Genomic DNA, 15720 nt, shown 5'->3' on the forward strand with positions numbered 1-15720 from the left:
CAGACTCCCACAAGCCTCTGATTTCACCCACAGGGAAAGTGTGCTGCTGGCCAATTGGGATAGGCCCCTGTGTTTCCTTTTTTCCTTCTCTTGTCTCCTTGATGGAAAAGACTGGTGCTTTTGATAACCTTCGTGTGTTGAGCTGGCATGGGCGTCTTCTCTGGGAAAGCCAGGCAGGAACCCCTGACGCTGGTGCTAGACTCAGACCAGAATCTAACATCCTGTCACTGATAGGCCTATGACCTTAGGGTGGTTACTAAATCCTGGAGCAGTGGTGATAACAATACCATTTCCGGAAATATTCACAGCACCAGCGGGCCTAGGCACTCTGTAACTGAGCACCTTTTGAAGGTACTCCATGATTGAACATTTGTTGAATGGCATGTCAAGCCCTGTTTTAAGGCTAAAAAGGCACAAGATAGTCTGTTTACTGGGAACCCTTGGATTGGGAGGGAGGGAGTTGAACTGTAAAGCAGAAAATAGGGCCTGGACTGGAGTGCAGGCTGCCGTAGAGATGTGTGCAGAGTCGGGGTAGGTGCCGCCTGAAACAGGCGTCCCTGCCTTCAGGGCTCCCTGATTCCAGATGTAAGTGGCAGTCTAAGCTGAGTCTATGTCAGGGATAAGTGGGAGCGATGGAAGCCCAGCCTGGCTGACCTCACAGGCTCTACCTTCTGTGCTCCTCTCCACCTCCCATGCCCTCCATTGGTTGTGTGTGCAGCTGGACAAACGATGGTCAGTACCTGGCTCTGGGGATGGCCAATGGCATCATCAGCATACGGAACAAAAATGGCGAAGAGAAAGTGAAGATCGAGCGCCCTGGGGGCTCCCTCTCCCCAATATGGTCCATCTGCTGGAACCCGTCAAGGTACCCATGCTGCGTTTCTCCTGCCTGGCGCTATTATAAGAGGCCTTCTGAGCCCTTTTTCTCTTCCTGACGTCTTTGTAGTTTAAAGTCCTCTTTCCCCACTTGCCTGGTCTTGCTTTTTATAAATGAAGTTTTAAAAGAGCCTATATTGGATTTTGGAATGAATCCCAGAGATTTAGCCAAGCAGATGAACTATCTAGGCCAGGAGAGAGAGAGAGAGAGAGAGAGAGAGAGAGAGAGAGAGAGGAGAGAGAGAGAAGAGAGATCCAGGAGTGTGCACCCACCCACCTGTTACACTGTTAACAGAACCGCACTCTCTTGAGTGCTTTTTTTTTTTTTTTTTTAATTTTCCTTGCCAAAAAGTTAAAATTAAGCCTAAAATGCCCCTAAAACCTAAAGGTCTGCAGACAGTTGGCACTACCTGCTCAAACCTCACACATACTTTTCTTTTATGCCATGTGACTTTGAGGGTGGACTAAAAGCTCTCCCGGCTCTTTGTGTAATTCTATAATATTATTAAACCTATCCCCATGGAGTTCCCTGAGGGTAAATTAAAGGGCTCAGTTGTTTACTGTCCCAGAGTTATTTTACAGGTGGGCGCCCACTTGATTGAGGAGGCTGTTTAATTCTGTTGCCTTTCTTACAACAGGTTATTATAATTCTTCCTGAATAACTCTGTCCAGCGGAGGCCCTCCATATGTATAGAATGCCTTCAAAGGCCATTAGCCTACCCCAGAGTTCCTGCTGTTTGATTTTGTGGCCACAGATGACTTTGTGGCTTCAAGCTACCATTTTTAATTCATGAGAAGCAGGATGCCCAGTGTACCTGGTGGCTGTCTTCTTCCGGGCAGGGTCCAGGGGCTCCTTGGCAGGTTTTGAAATTATAGCTTCAGTGTAGTCCTAGGTAATGTGATTGTGAACATCCCCTTACTGTCTACAGCCGATGGGAGAATATCTGGATGAGCAGAGAGAACGAGGATGCTGAGGATGTCATTGTCAACAGATATTTTCAGGAAATCCCTTCCATTCTGAAGTCAACAGTGTACAGTAGTCAGGGTAGTGAGGCAGAGGAGGAAGAGCAAGAGGAAGAGGACGACAGTCCCAGGGACGGCAACTCGTGAGTGTCCCACAGAGTGAGGACCCTCGGGAGGGCCCAGGCCCCCACAGACCTGCCGAAGCAAATGCTGCTGAGAAACTCCTTGGCCAAGGGCAGCAGAACAGGGGCCGGGGATTGTTGGTGTTCCCCCACACTCACAAAGGGACGCTCCCCTGAGAAGCACGTGTGGGTGGCAGATAGAGCAGTCCTCTGAGAGAGGAGGAGAAACCTGGTAGCTCAGAGGAGGACATATCTCTGTAAACTGCCGTCTCTGAATAGGCCCCGACACCTGTGTATGTCCCCTCTGACTTCCATGCCTGCTTCTCAAGTTAACGTCTGAGAGAGCCCCTTCCAGCAACATTAGACATTCCCTGAGAAGCTTCAGGACCACCACTCACCTGATGCTTTACTTACTGGATGGTTTTCTTGGCCTAGTCCCACTCTGCTTTGCCTTGCGTTGGCTAGGACATATACAAAGGGGAGCCCTTCACTTTCACCCCAGCACACACTCATAGTCCTGACTGCTGGGCAGTCTCTCTTCTCTCCGTTGATATGATCTGTAAGGGAAATCCTTCCGGTGGAGTGGGAGAGCCAAGGCAGCCAGGGGGTTGTGATTCTAGCTTGGGACCCTCCTCACTGTACCCCTGACACCTAAGACTCATTAGAGGAATCCAGGTTTGTGGGTGGAAAGTGGGGGCGAAGAAAGGAAGAAGGATGGCCCTCAGGTCCCCATCTGAGCCTTGGCCCAATTTTATCATCAGCATGGGTGTTTTGGTAAAGCCCACTGCCCACCTTTATGGGCTTGATTGGAAACTCCTGGTGTAGTGTCTAGCAGCTGAGCCTAACCCAGAGCCACATGCAGCCACGTGAAGCCACGGGGCCTTCACTGGTGGCTAGGGTTTGGATTTAGCCTCAGTAAGCACAGTTCATCTGCTAATTTCTTTACCTTCCCCCCTTTTCTGAATTCTGAATTAATGTCTATGGCGTTTTCCTCACTGCAGTCCTGGCTGGGTTTTACAGACCATGCTGCACAGAGCATGCTTATGTGGCTACTGGTGCTGCCAGGTGACTGTCAGACCCTGGGCTTAGGGAAGCAGGCGTTAATAGAGGCTCAGTCACTTGGGGAGGATTTTGTTCCAGCCTTAAGCCTGGGAAACCTCTCTCTGTCTGCATCCTGAGTTGTTGGCTTCCCATCTGAGGCCTTTCTCCTAGGTTCTGGTCCTGAAGTCCCGTCCCATGGGACAGATCTGTAGGCCTCTGTAGCCATGCCCTAGCCCAGACCATTCACGGCTAGGAGTCAGTGCAATAGCAGATCCCAGGAGGGCCAAACCTGTCTCTGGGCTGATGGATGGATGGCCCCAGTATGGCTGTGTAGTACTTGGCTCCCTGACAGCCTGGCCAGGGCTTTCTTTTTCCTGTTGTTTGTTGAGCCCCTAGCCACAGTCATCAGCAGACTGTGCCCCCTTATAACCTCTTTTGTCTTCTGTTGATTAGAGAGGAACATAATGACATCCTGGCTGTAGCTGACTGGGGACAGAAACTTTCCTTCTACCAGCTGAGTGGAAAACAGGTATGTAGCACCATGCAAACCCAGATACACATGTCAGCTGAAGCACACTTTGATAGTGTGTTTCTGAGATTGTTATCAGTGACTACACTTGATCATTGTTAGCATCTGCATATTGAGCTTGACTTCAGGTCCTGTGCCCAATACTTTGTCCTCTCTTCTTCAGTTGTTCAGCACTGTGAAAAGAGACTTTAATTATGCACTTTTAGAAATGGGAGACCAAGCCGGGCAGTGGTGGCACACACCTTTAATCCCAGCACTTGGGAGGCAGAGGCAGCCTGGTCTACAGAGTAAGTTCCAGGACAGCCAGGGCTACACAGAGAAACCCTGTCTCAACCCCCCCCCCCCCCCCAAAAAAAGGGAGACCAAGACCCGAGCAGTAAATACTACACAGTTGGAAAATGGTGGACTGTGGGATCGAAGGCCAGATTGGATTAGTAGTTCTTCGGGAATTTCCAATATGCTTTCAAGAGGACATGTCCAGTGACCTGTTTCTTTCAACTAGGTCCTACCCCTTAAACTTTATCTTCCTTTAATAATGCCATTGGCTGGGGACTGAGCCTTTGACACAGAGTTCCTGAGAGTCATTTAAAGTCTGAACAATGGTACAGATGGTAACTCCAACTTGTTTGGGACTGAAGTTATTTCTTGGTTTTGAAGTATCTTTTCAACTCTGGAATGATTTGAGGGTTAAATATAGGATAAGAATGGCTAAAACAAAGTCAAGGTTTTTGTTAGGCTTAGGTAACATTTGTGTAATTTTGACCTTTTAGACATTTGTAGTGTTTGATGAGGTTGTGGCTTAGTGCCACAGCTGGTATTCCTTGGTGTAGATACTGTTAAGCTATTTATAGGATAGCTCTCTTAGTTCTCAAATTACTCGGAGGAACTGCTACCACCATTGCTGAACGTGTAAGAAAACTGAGGTCTTGAGAGGCCGCTGGCCTCAAGGATGTGATTTCGTATGTGGCCACAGCTAGTTTGGAATCTGACCAGACAGATGCTAGAAGTCTGTCAAATTAGTCTAGTGATTACTATTTAAAAGGAAAAATTGAATTAAAAACTGATTTTTAGGCAGGCGGTTGTGGCACACACCCTTAATCCCAGCACTCAGGAAGCAGAGGCAGAGGCAGAGGCAAAGGCAGGCAAATCTCTTGAGTTCCAGGACAGCCAAGGCTACACGAAGAAACCTTGTCTCTAAAAACACAAAACAAAAACAAACGAACAAACAAAAGCCTTGATTTTTATGCAAATGATTTTCAAAGGAAAGACAAAAATTTTTAATTAGGTGCCTTAGCAATATTAGACTTTAAAGAGATTCATTATATTTTCCTGCTTGGGATTCACCAGGCTTAAAAACCAAAAAAAATTATATATTTATTCTTTTAAAAAGCATGATGAAGGGAAGGGTAAAAAAACCAGGGCTGGAGAGATGGCTCAGTGGTTAGAGCACTGACTACTCTTCCAGAGGTCCTGAGTTCAAATCCCAGCAACCACATGGTGACTCACAACCATCTGTAATGGGATCCGGTGCCTTCTTCTGGTGTGTCTGAAGACAGCTACAGTGTACTCATATAAATAAAATAAATATGTCTTTAAAAAAATTTAAAAAAAAACCAAAGATTTAAAAAAAATTAAAAGGTGATAAAACTCTGGCCTTCATCTCTTCAGATACTTTCTCTTCATTCTTTCTGTTCCTTCAGCTCCCAGTCGCTTGCTTGACCCTCCATAATCTCTCCATGTCTGTTAGGCTCATCCAGTGAGTTACTTTAGTCACTACACTTTCCAGTTCCCCGTGGGAGCCCAGGTCAAGCCGTCTGCAGGAGCAGTCCATGCGTCATCTCCAGCCCTTCCTTAGTATTGTGAACATGTTATCCAGATGGTTTAGAGCTCTCTTCTGCTGGTTCCAGCATTTGGGCCACCAGGGTCTGGCCTTGCTGATTGTCCTTTCTCAAATAAGATTCACACTTTCCTACTTAGAAATATTTTATTTTTATTTTTATGTGTATGGATGTTTTGTTTGCATCTATGCACCCTATGTGTGCAGTGCTCACAGCAGCCAACAGGGCCATTAGGTTCCTGTTACAGGAGTTACAGATGCCAGTAAGCTACCATGTAAGTGCTGAGAACCAAACCTGAGTCCTCTGCAAGAGCAACCAGTGCTCTTAACCTCTGAACCTTGCCTCCAGACTCATAATGTCCTGCTTTTTGAAAAATTGAATTATATTCTGGGGATAGTAAATTGTACACCATAGAAACTAATTTCTCTCAGGTTTGCCTGTAGGTGAGTGTTGGAGGGCGGGGAAGGGGGAAAAGGGTAGAGGAGGGGGGCCAGGTAGTTGGCTTTGCTGTGCTCTGCTCCGGATTTTCAATGGTCGGCAGCTGAGACCCTAGTGCAGGCCTTTGGCGTCACCTGTGAGTCATGTGGGTAGGTAACTAAAGGTGATGGGGAGCCGGGCTCGGGTGCAGGATGGCCTCCATCTGACCTTCCTTCCTACAATACCCCACCTCACCTACAATACCCCACCTCACTCTCTGCCCATCCAAAAAGGAGCTGTGTTGAGAGACCCTTGCCTGAGGCTGCTCCCCTTGCTCACGTCCTGTCTGCTTTGGTCACTTCTGCCTTCAGCTGGTCCTTGTAGTTAGTCTAGAGCTGATGGTTGCTACTTGGAAGGAGTCCTAAGCCTCAGCCGGCAGCTTCCGCCCTCGGTGTCATGACAGGTGCTGCAGTGTTCTTCTTAGATTTTGTAGCTTTGGGAGGTAGGAGGGAAGCTTTCGGTTGTTAGGCATTTGGAATTCCTAAAAAGGAAAGAAAAGTGAACATACTAAATTTATAATTGCAGTTTAAATTAGTTGAAGGGAATTAACTAAGTTGAAGTTGGAGCTGACTACTTCAGTGGTTTTATGAGTTCAAATTGCATTCATTAAGCTGTCAGCATCAATTGACTGCTCACTTTTCCTAGATTTATAAATAGGAAAACATTTGTAAAGTGACCCTGAGCCTTAAAGCAAAAATCTAGGTTTTTAGGGTTATTTTTCTTAAATTGAATAAAGAATAAAGGGCAGTCTTTTCAAGTGAACAAGCTCAGAGAATAGATAGGGAAGAAGCTGAGGTGAGCTGCCAGCTATGTGTGAGGTGAGGTGGGCGAACAAGGGGAGACTCCCTGGCCTCCAGGTCTGGCTAACTTCCCAACATTTAGGTCAGGCGTGGCAGACTTTAGGTTTGGCTGGGTTGAGGGGAGGAGTGGATTCCAGAGGTGGCGAGACCTGTGTAGGAAATGGACTAACTCAGGAGGTAAGGCTTCCTAACCTTGTCCCTACCCGGCTGATGCTGGCGAGGAAGCCCTTACTGATGGTGGTTATGGACTGGTCTTTCACTTGGGGTATGTTTTCTTTCCTCAGATTGGGAAGGATCGGCCACTGAACTTTGACCCCTGTTGCATCAGCTACTTCACTAAAGGAGAGTACATTTTGGTGGGGGGTTCAGACAAGCAGGTATCTCTTTTCACCAAGGACGGAGTGCGACTGGGGACCGTCGGGGAGCAGAACTCCTGGGTGTGGACCTGTAGAGTGAAACCTGACTCCAATTATGTGGTAAGTAGAGGACTCCTGCAGAGCAGTGCTAGAGAAAGCCTTGAGCATCAGGTCAGCCACTCAGATTCTTGGCCATCGCTCCGGACAGGTGGAGGGCAGACTGCTTGTCACTGCAGCCTAGATTGACAGCTCTCTTCTGTGCAGGTGGTCGGCTGCCAGGACGGCACCATTTCCTTCTACCAGCTGATCTTCAGCACAGTCCACGGCCTCTACAAGGATCGGTATGCCTACAGGGACAGCATGACAGATGTCATTGTGCAACACCTGATAACGGAGCAGAAAGGTAAGGGGAAGCTTGCCCTTGCTTGTAGACACTAGCAAAGGGGGCGGGGACTGGGCTGGTGGCGGCATGCGATAGGATAATAGGCAGTGCCTCCCTTGGCCTGGCTGTAGGTTCTGTCAGTAGAAGGAGAACAAAGATTTCTCTGAAGATCCAGCACAAGCAATAAACCTGGGTTGTTGTTGTTTGTTTGTTTTTTGATCAGTGTTTTTATCTTAGCCACTTGGTGAAACTTCTTATATTTTTGGTTGTGAGCCTAGCCTTTAATGACTGAGCTGTCTCTTCAGCCCTTGGTGAAACTTCTTTTTTTTTTTTTAAATTTATTTATTATTATATATAAGTACACTGTAGCTGTCTTCAGACACTCCAGAAGAGGGTGTCAGATCTCATTACAGATGGTTGTGAGCTACCATGAGGTTACTGGGATTTGCACTCAGGACCTCTGGAAGAGCAGTCGGTGCTCTTAACCTCTGAGCCATCTCTCCAGCCCCTGGGTTGTTTTTAAAAGCACCAGCTCTTTACCCTTTACAAATGATCCCATGGTGTAAATGGAGTCCCTGAGACCCAGGCTGACTGAGGGCTTTGTGGCACTGACCATGTCTGCTCAGAGCCACTCTGGCAGACTTTTCCTTCTACTAGACAGGCACGGGCAGTAGATAGGCTCAGGCATGCTGAGAGGACCAGGGACCCAGCCTCTCAGTGTAAACTCTGACAGTTCCCTTCTGTTCACGTAAGTAGCTCTGCTGGTTAAGGGTCAAGTTCCCCTCAGCTGTACGCATATCCAGACGTGCAGAGCACATGTTATCTGGAGGCTGCTGACCAGATATGGCCAGGTGTCTTTGCATAGGGGTCTCAGTTAGGGACCATCCTGTAGATTCAGGGTGGCTTCTTTTCTCCCTGCCAGGGTAGATCTGTTTTGAAAATTCTAACTCCGTGGTGGGAATGTGGCCACTGGGACAGTTCCCCAAGTCCTCTTTGTGCTGTTTACCCGACTTGGTCTGTAGAAAGGCAGAACCTACTGCATGGAAGTCCCTGTGATCAGGAAGGTTGCAGGGCCAGCTATGAAATGTGTCATTATGGGGGCCTTATTGCTGTGCAGAGTAAGGAGTCTAGATGTCCTCAGACATGTAGGGCTTGTATCGGTAGCATTTATTGCTTGATCTTTATATTTCTCCCTGAAATGGGAGCATATGTAGCTCCGCACCCCACTCAACACAACTGCCTGCACACGGCAGGTGCTCTGGAGAGAGTTTTTAGCAGATTGACCTTGTTTACTTATGTCTGAGTGCCTGCATATGTCTGTGTGCCACGTGTGTACAGTACCTAAGGAGGCCAGAAGAGGGCAACAGATCCCCAGGAACTGGAGTTAAGATGGATACTGAGAATCAAACCCAAGTCTCAGAGAGCAGCAGTGCTCTTAAACACTGAGCTGTCTCTCCAGTCCCTGTTAAAGATTTTTGTAATGAGAGTGTGTCACTTTAATTGTCAGGAGCATTAAATAAATAAAGGATGGCTTTTAATTTCTCTGCCTTTCACCTTACTTAACAACCTTTTGCTAGAGTCTCTTTCCCTCCGTTGACAGTTCGGATTAAATGCAGAGAGCTTGTCAAGAAAATTGCCATCTACAAAAATCGATTAGCTATCCAGCTGCCAGAGAAGATCCTCATCTATGAGCTGTACTCTGATGACTCGGCAGACATGCACTACCGGGTAAAGGAGAAAATTGTCAAGAAGTTTGAGTGCAACTTGCTGGTGGTGTGTGCTGACCACATCATCCTGTGCCAGGTGGGCAGCTCACCCCCTCCCCCAGGGAAAATGATGGTCCTGACTCAGTGGCCGGCCCTCGGCATCGAGATGAAGTCTGTGGTTGGGATGATTTTGGACTGTGGGGCACGTTGACACGCTGGGATCAGATGTATTGTAAAGTGTCTTACAACGCAGCTTCGTTCTGTTCTGAGACAGTGTTTTACTAACTGCTCAAGCTCGCCTCAAGCCCGTGGCCCCCAGGTCACCTCCCGAGTGCTGAATTGACAGCATGTGGCACACTCATCTAGGGCAAACTTTTATAAGTGGAAGTTTTACCTCCTAAGAGAGTTCCTTCCTTTCTTTACTTTTTCTCGTGAGGCATTAGGAATTGGACCCAGAGCCTTCTCTACAATAGGAAAGTCCTCTACAATGGAACCATATCCCCGGTCTTCTCTCTCTTCCACCTTTTTAAAGACTAGGTTTTATGAAGTTCACCAGGCTGTCCTTGAACTTACTCTGTAGCCCAGGCAAGCCTTGAACCTGCAATATTTCTGCCCCAGCCTCCGGAGTACTGGGAACTATAGATCTGTACCACCAAAAAAAAAACCAAACCAAACCAAAAAAAAAAAACAAAAAAAAAAAAAACAAAAACAAAAAAAAAAGAAGAAGAAAAAAAGAAAAAGAAAAAAAGAAAAAAGTCTCTAAGGCAGTGGTTCTTAAGCTTAGTAATGCTGTGAGCCTGAGACCATTTCTCATGCTGTGGTGCCCCCCAACCATAAAATTATTTCTACGCTACTTCATAACTGCAATTCTACCACTGTTATGAATCACAGTGTAAATATCTTGTATGCAGGATATGTAACCCCAAAAGGATCGTGACACACACATTGAGAACCACTACTCTAAAAAGGTTTTTATTTGGTTTGGTTTAGTTTTTCAAAAGAAAAATTTCCCCTCAGTCATAGATCTCTAAAGTCCCTAGGTCAGTGCCACGAGGAGTTTTGGGACGACTTTGAAAAAAGCCTGCTGTGGGTGGACCTGACCTTGGTTGGCCAGGCCTGTTAGAGAAGGTAAGCAGGAGGAAATGCTTAGGAGCCATTCTAGTGTAAAACTAGTATCAAACCCTGTGTGAGGGTCTCACTCCTGCCACGTAGGGCTAGAGAATAGCTGTGGCAGGTCGGAGGCTGCTGCTGCTGCTCTGGAGGGCCAAGCTGAAGATGGCCCCTGAGGAGCCTGTGGTGGATTAGAAATGGCAGGATCGGGGAAGAGCCAGGGTTGGATTACCACTGATGGAGTAGGACGGTTTCCCCAAGAGGGTTGCAAGCACTCTTTTCTCTGACACTCCATGCTGAGCTTGGGTTGCTTCCTAGGAGAAGCGGCTACAGTGCCTGTCCTTCAGTGGAGTGAAGGAGAGGGAATGGCAGATGGAATCTCTCATTCGCTACATCAAGGTGATCGGTGGCCCTGCCGGAAGAGAAGGTCTGTTGGTAGGCCTGAAAAACGGCCAGGTGAGTCTCCCCGTGCTACTACCCAGCTCGCTGTCCAGGCAGGCACGGGCTTCCTGTCTGGGATGCACGCGCTGGGTTGTAGACAGCCTGGAGCTTGTGTTCGTAAAGACAGCTTCGGGCCACAGCGCTGTGGCCCTCAGACGTGTGGGAGGCACCCACCTGGCAGAGCTGGTGCCATGGTTTTCAAGTTGCACGTAGAAGGGATCAGTGTGCTAAGGTCACCCCGAAGGTGGGATTTGGCAGAGACGCAGCTTTAGTGGATTGCCGGAGACGCAGGCGGGATTGTTCACCAGGTCAGAGCCTTATTAGGCGGTGACTGGATTAATCAGTATTCCTGTCTGGGGTCTATGGTGCTGGTCCTTAGGGCGTTACTAGAACCTAAAAGAAGAATGGACTGTTTGGACAAATCAATTAGGAAATCTAGGCTACACGAAGTTGAACAGATTCTCGGTGTGTTCATCTACATTCTTTGCTTAAAATAAGAAAGTTCTATGTGGGCTACATAGAAATTTGAAAGTGAAAATATAACTGCATTAGCCTGAGAGCCAAGCTGTGTAGCAGATGGCTGTGGCTGAAGCCTGTCAGGTCTTTGCTGGGGACGGAAGTTGCAGAGCATGAGATCAGTAGGAGCTGTCAAGTAGCAGCACCCAAGTGGGGGAGAATCTGCAACTTCCTCAGTCAGCTGTCAGGTCTCATGGGAGGCTGTGAGCATGACTTTGGGGTCAGGTTAACCTGGGACCACATTCCCTCTCACTGGCTGTATGGCCCTGGGCAGATGAGGTTGCCTCTCTGAGGCTCAAGTTGTCCAAATAAGGACAATACTGTTTCTTCTCAGGGCCGTCAGAAGCAGGGATGTTAGTGAATGGCAGCTGTCACCATCAGCACTGTCATTATTACTTTATACCAGATGTCTCCCCCTGTGTTTACAGTAGCCCTTCCTGTGTTAGTGTATGACTCCTCTACTCTGCAGTTTAAGCAGTATCATTAAAAATGTCCCCGGTTTGCACAGACATTGGAGTGAGCTTGGCCTGTCTCAAGCCTGTTGTTGCTTCAGTGACCTCCTATGAACCATGCTTTTGGACTCTTAAGCATGGTCCCCCCCTCCCCCTCCCCCCTGCTTTGTTTAATGAGTCTTCTCTGCACGCAGCTTCTGGAGGAGTTAGTGGGTGTTGTTCTTGTAGAACACATGGGATGCCAAGAGTCTGGCAGTGGTCCAGGGTCTGGTTGCCGTGGTAACTCACACTTATTTCTCTGAAATTTCGCCAGATCCTGAAGATCTTTGTGGACAATCTCTTTGCTATTGTCCTGCTGAAGCAGGCCACAGCCGTGCGCTGCTTGGACATGAGTGCCTCCCGGAACAAGCTGGCTGTGGTGGATGAAAATGACACATGCCTGGTGTACGACATCCACACGAAGGAGCTGCTTTTCCAGGTGGAGTCCTAGATGGAGACCCAGTCCTTGGAACAGGGAGCCGCCTTGAGCTTCCCAGTTGTACAAGGAGGCACCCAGCCCTGTCTGGGAGGAACAACAAGGGCCTGGGACCCAGCACAGGTGTAGACTCTGACTCTACCCCAGGGAGGAGGTTGCTGGGCCAGTCTCTTGAGCACTGGTTTCCTTGTCAGGAAGATGGGCCAGTAACCAGTTTCACATAGCCACAAGCAGTGCTAGAGTGGATGGTGACAAGTCTGGTAGTCAAGTTAATGTGTGTGGTGACTCTTGATGAAGCCTGAGTCCCTACCCAGGACTGCTAGTTGCTTCCAGTGGCCTAAGGCACACTAGGAGGGATATGTAGAAGCTCACCTAAGCTTCCTCCACAGGATGCTACAGCACGGTAGCTGCATGGATCTCTGGGAATGGGCATTGTTTCCACAGTCTTTGGTCCTGTGGCTGAAAGAAATGTGACTCCGAGCAGCCCAAAGATTGTACCCCTCACCCGGCAGGCTTTCTGCCATGCTAGGACTGTTCTTGGCCTCTCTGGGGCATTGTGAGCCGTCAGAGTTAATTTATGTGAAGTGAGGACCCCCTGAGAGAAACACTGGAGCCTCTGCTCTCTGGTTTCTCCTGCATGATTTCCCAATGTCATAGATAGACATGGGTCCTCTTCCAAGGCCCTCCTTGCCCTTCCCAACAGATCCATCAGGGAGGAAGTGCCTGGCTTTCCTCAGTCAGTTGGACAGGGCTACATGGCTACCAGTAACCCAAAATGACTTCAGTTATTATCACATCACAGAGGAAGCAGAGAGTTTAGGGGAAGGATCATATCCCCATTGTCTTCAGAGTCACCTGTGTTCACGGGCCTCTGTGAGTCTCAACTTTTTTTTTTTTTGAGACGGTATCTCTCCATAGCTTAGGCTAGCCTCCAGGTGAGGATGGACTTTAGGATGATCCCTTATCTCCACTTCCTAAGCACTGGGGCTAGAGATGTTATATTGTGCTGAGATCAAACCCAGGGCCTTTCGCATGCTAACTAAACCACATTCTTTCTCCATGCTAACATGAAGCTAGAAGTTGCATTCTCACAGACCTGCCACAAGAACAACTCAAGAGCAAACAAGATGCTTCTGTGTGCTCAGTGCTAGGCATAATTAGCCCTAATGTTGCCCTTCTCTCCAGCCTCAGCACTGCCACTGCCTGGACCTGGAGGTGGTTAGAAGCCCCTCAGTGTGTCCTGTGTGGAGGTTGGAAAGGCGCATGGCTCTTTCTGCAGCTTCTCTAGAGAAGTAGCAAAGGTGGCTCTCAGGTCTTGCCAGGAAACACAACCTTCCTAGTCTGTCACCCACTGCATTTGCCCTTCACATGGGAAGTACCAATGTTCCTCATTAAAGCATAGTCTCTGCTGAGGTAGAAGACTCGGGCAGGGAGGACTAAGTCTCTGTTGGTCCCAGGTCTCTAGAGGTGAGCAGGATCCTGGTAGGGAGGGTACCTCTTGGTGTGACTGTGCTTTTACTGTAAGAGTTATACATGCAGAGGCAATGTATTATTTTCTAATTTTGAAAAGAACTCCTCATTCTTTTGCTTAGTATAAAAAACAATGGAAGTTCATGATCAAAGAAACCAGACAAGCAACAAGAAAAAAAAAAAAAAGAAATCCCTCGTGTTCGCTTCAGCAGCACATATACTAAAATTGGAACGAAAATAGAGATCCCTCACAATTCCACTCACCCCAAAGCAGTCACTGTTAATCTTCAGGGTGACACTTTGAGCCTCTTCCTCAGGTGGGTAGGACTGTATGGAGGTGTGTATGCACACGCACACACACACACACACACACACACACACTACAGCTGGGAAAGAAACCCAGGCTCTTACACATGCCTGCCAGCTACCCCAGAGCAGCACCCCACCTGCTCGCTTCCTCTAATGGAATGGAGTCCACCTTGCTACACTTCCACTTACCGTGGGGTGACTAAAATATGGAGGGAACAATAATTTATATTGAAAATGGCACATATCAAAAATTCTGTCACTCTACCAGTGCATAGAGGAGTATGCCTCATCCCTTCTTTTCTGACCCTTTCCCTCTTTCTCTTCCTCCTGCTGTCTGTACTTCAGGGCCACCCAGGCTTTAAGAATGGGTGGGAGTGAAAAGTGGGAGTGGTGTCAGAGCCTCACAGACCCCTGTCCCTCAGGAACCCAACGCCAACAGTGTGGCCTGGAACACCCAGTGTGAGGACATGCTCTGCTTCTCGGGCGGAGGCTACCTCAACATCAAGGCCAGCACCTTCCCAGTGCACCAGCAGAAGCTGCAGGGCTTCGTGGTGGGCTACAACGGCTCCAAGATCTTCTGCCTTCATGTCTTCTCTATGTCTGCCGTGGAGGTGCCACAGGTAACCCTTGGACACACGAAACAGAGTGGTCAGGCCCTCAGACTGGTGCTAAGAGCAGAGAGGAGGAGGAGGAGGGAAGTGTGGAATCTGATATCTCAAGGTGCTATGAACTTGTGTGTTTGTGTGTAGCCATGCGTTTCTGGACAAATAGACCAGTCCCATTGTCTTAGTTAGGGTTTCTATTGTGGTAATGAAAAACTATGACCAAAAAAGCAGGCTGGGGAGGAGAGGGTTTATTCTGCTTATGGTTCCACATAGGAGTCCATCACTGAAGGAAGTCAGGACAGGAACTCAAACCAGGAAGGAACCTGGAGGCAGGAACTGTGGAGGGGTGCTTCTTAAAGGCTAGCTCCCTGTGAATTGCTCAGCCTGATTTCTTATAGAGCCCAGGACCACCAGCCTAGCAGTGGGCCCGCCCACAATGGACTAGGCACTCCCCCATCAATTATTAAGAAATGCTCTACAGGCCAGCCCTCAACCTGATTATATAGAGGCATCTTTTTCAATGGAGGTTTCCTCCTCTCAGGTGATGATAGTTTTATGCCAAGGTGACATAAATCTAGGCAAGACTCAAATTGGCCCTCTTTCGTTCTGATCCCCTTCCTGCTGCACCATGTTAGCAGTATTCAGTACTGTGTGGATAGCAAAGCCACCAGGTGGTGCGTAGGTGTGAGTGGTAATGCTGTGTGAGAGGAGAATAGGTAGAGAGGGCACTGAGGAATGGTACCTAGAGATGGCACAGGGGGCCGTGCAAGTCTCCTGAGATAGAGGAGGCCAGGTAGAAACCACAGGATAGGGAAGGGAGAAACAGACAGGAAAACCCAGACAGCACCCCTGGAAACTGACCTAGTTATAGCTGCCCTCGCTGCCTGTCTGCTTATCCCTAAAGTGAGAGACATTCTCCACAGAACTGTCATAAAAACAAGGCAAACACTAAGGAGAAACTTGAACCACAACATCCTATCTTTAAGAGGATATTTTATTTTTTTTAAACTGTGTGCATATGTGCATATATACATATGTGTGGTGCACATGGTGGACAGAAGAGGTCATTAGATTCCCTGGAGCTGGAGTTTGGGTGGTGGTGTGAGCTGCCCCACATGGGTGCTCAGAATGTGATTTGGGTCCTCTCTTAACCATGGGGCCCTCCCTCCTGACCCCAGACTGTTATTGCACTGACGTGGACCAAAAGCAAGCGAATGGAGCTTCTTGTCATGTTGTGCCACCATCTGTTTTA

At 48.2% G+C, this 15720-nt stretch overlaps 1 protein-coding gene across 3 annotated transcripts in view; it reads left to right on the forward strand.

The window, feature by feature from the left end:
• The window catches only part of Ift122 (intraflagellar transport 122), a 67775-nt gene that overhangs the window by 23091 nt on the left and 28964 nt on the right, over nt 1-15720 (forward strand). For all 3 annotated transcript variants that reach the window (XM_052174619.1, XM_052174621.1, XM_052174620.1), the window contains exons 7-14: nt 719-865; nt 3456-3531; nt 6931-7122; nt 7267-7405; nt 8985-9187; nt 10519-10656; nt 11923-12087; nt 14286-14483. In XM_052174619.1, the coding sequence (XP_052030579.1) occupies nt 719-865; nt 3456-3531; nt 6931-7122; nt 7267-7405; nt 8985-9187; nt 10519-10656; nt 11923-12087; nt 14286-14483 (1258 nt within the window). The remainder of the gene's footprint in view (nt 1-718; nt 866-3455; nt 3532-6930; nt 7123-7266; nt 7406-8984; nt 9188-10518; nt 10657-11922; nt 12088-14285; nt 14484-15720) is intronic.

The sequence above is a fragment of the Apodemus sylvaticus genome, chromosome 2, assembly GCF_947179515.1.
Source record: "Apodemus sylvaticus chromosome 2, mApoSyl1.1, whole genome shotgun sequence".
Taxonomy (NCBI): Eukaryota; Metazoa; Chordata; class Mammalia; order Rodentia; family Muridae; genus Apodemus; species Apodemus sylvaticus.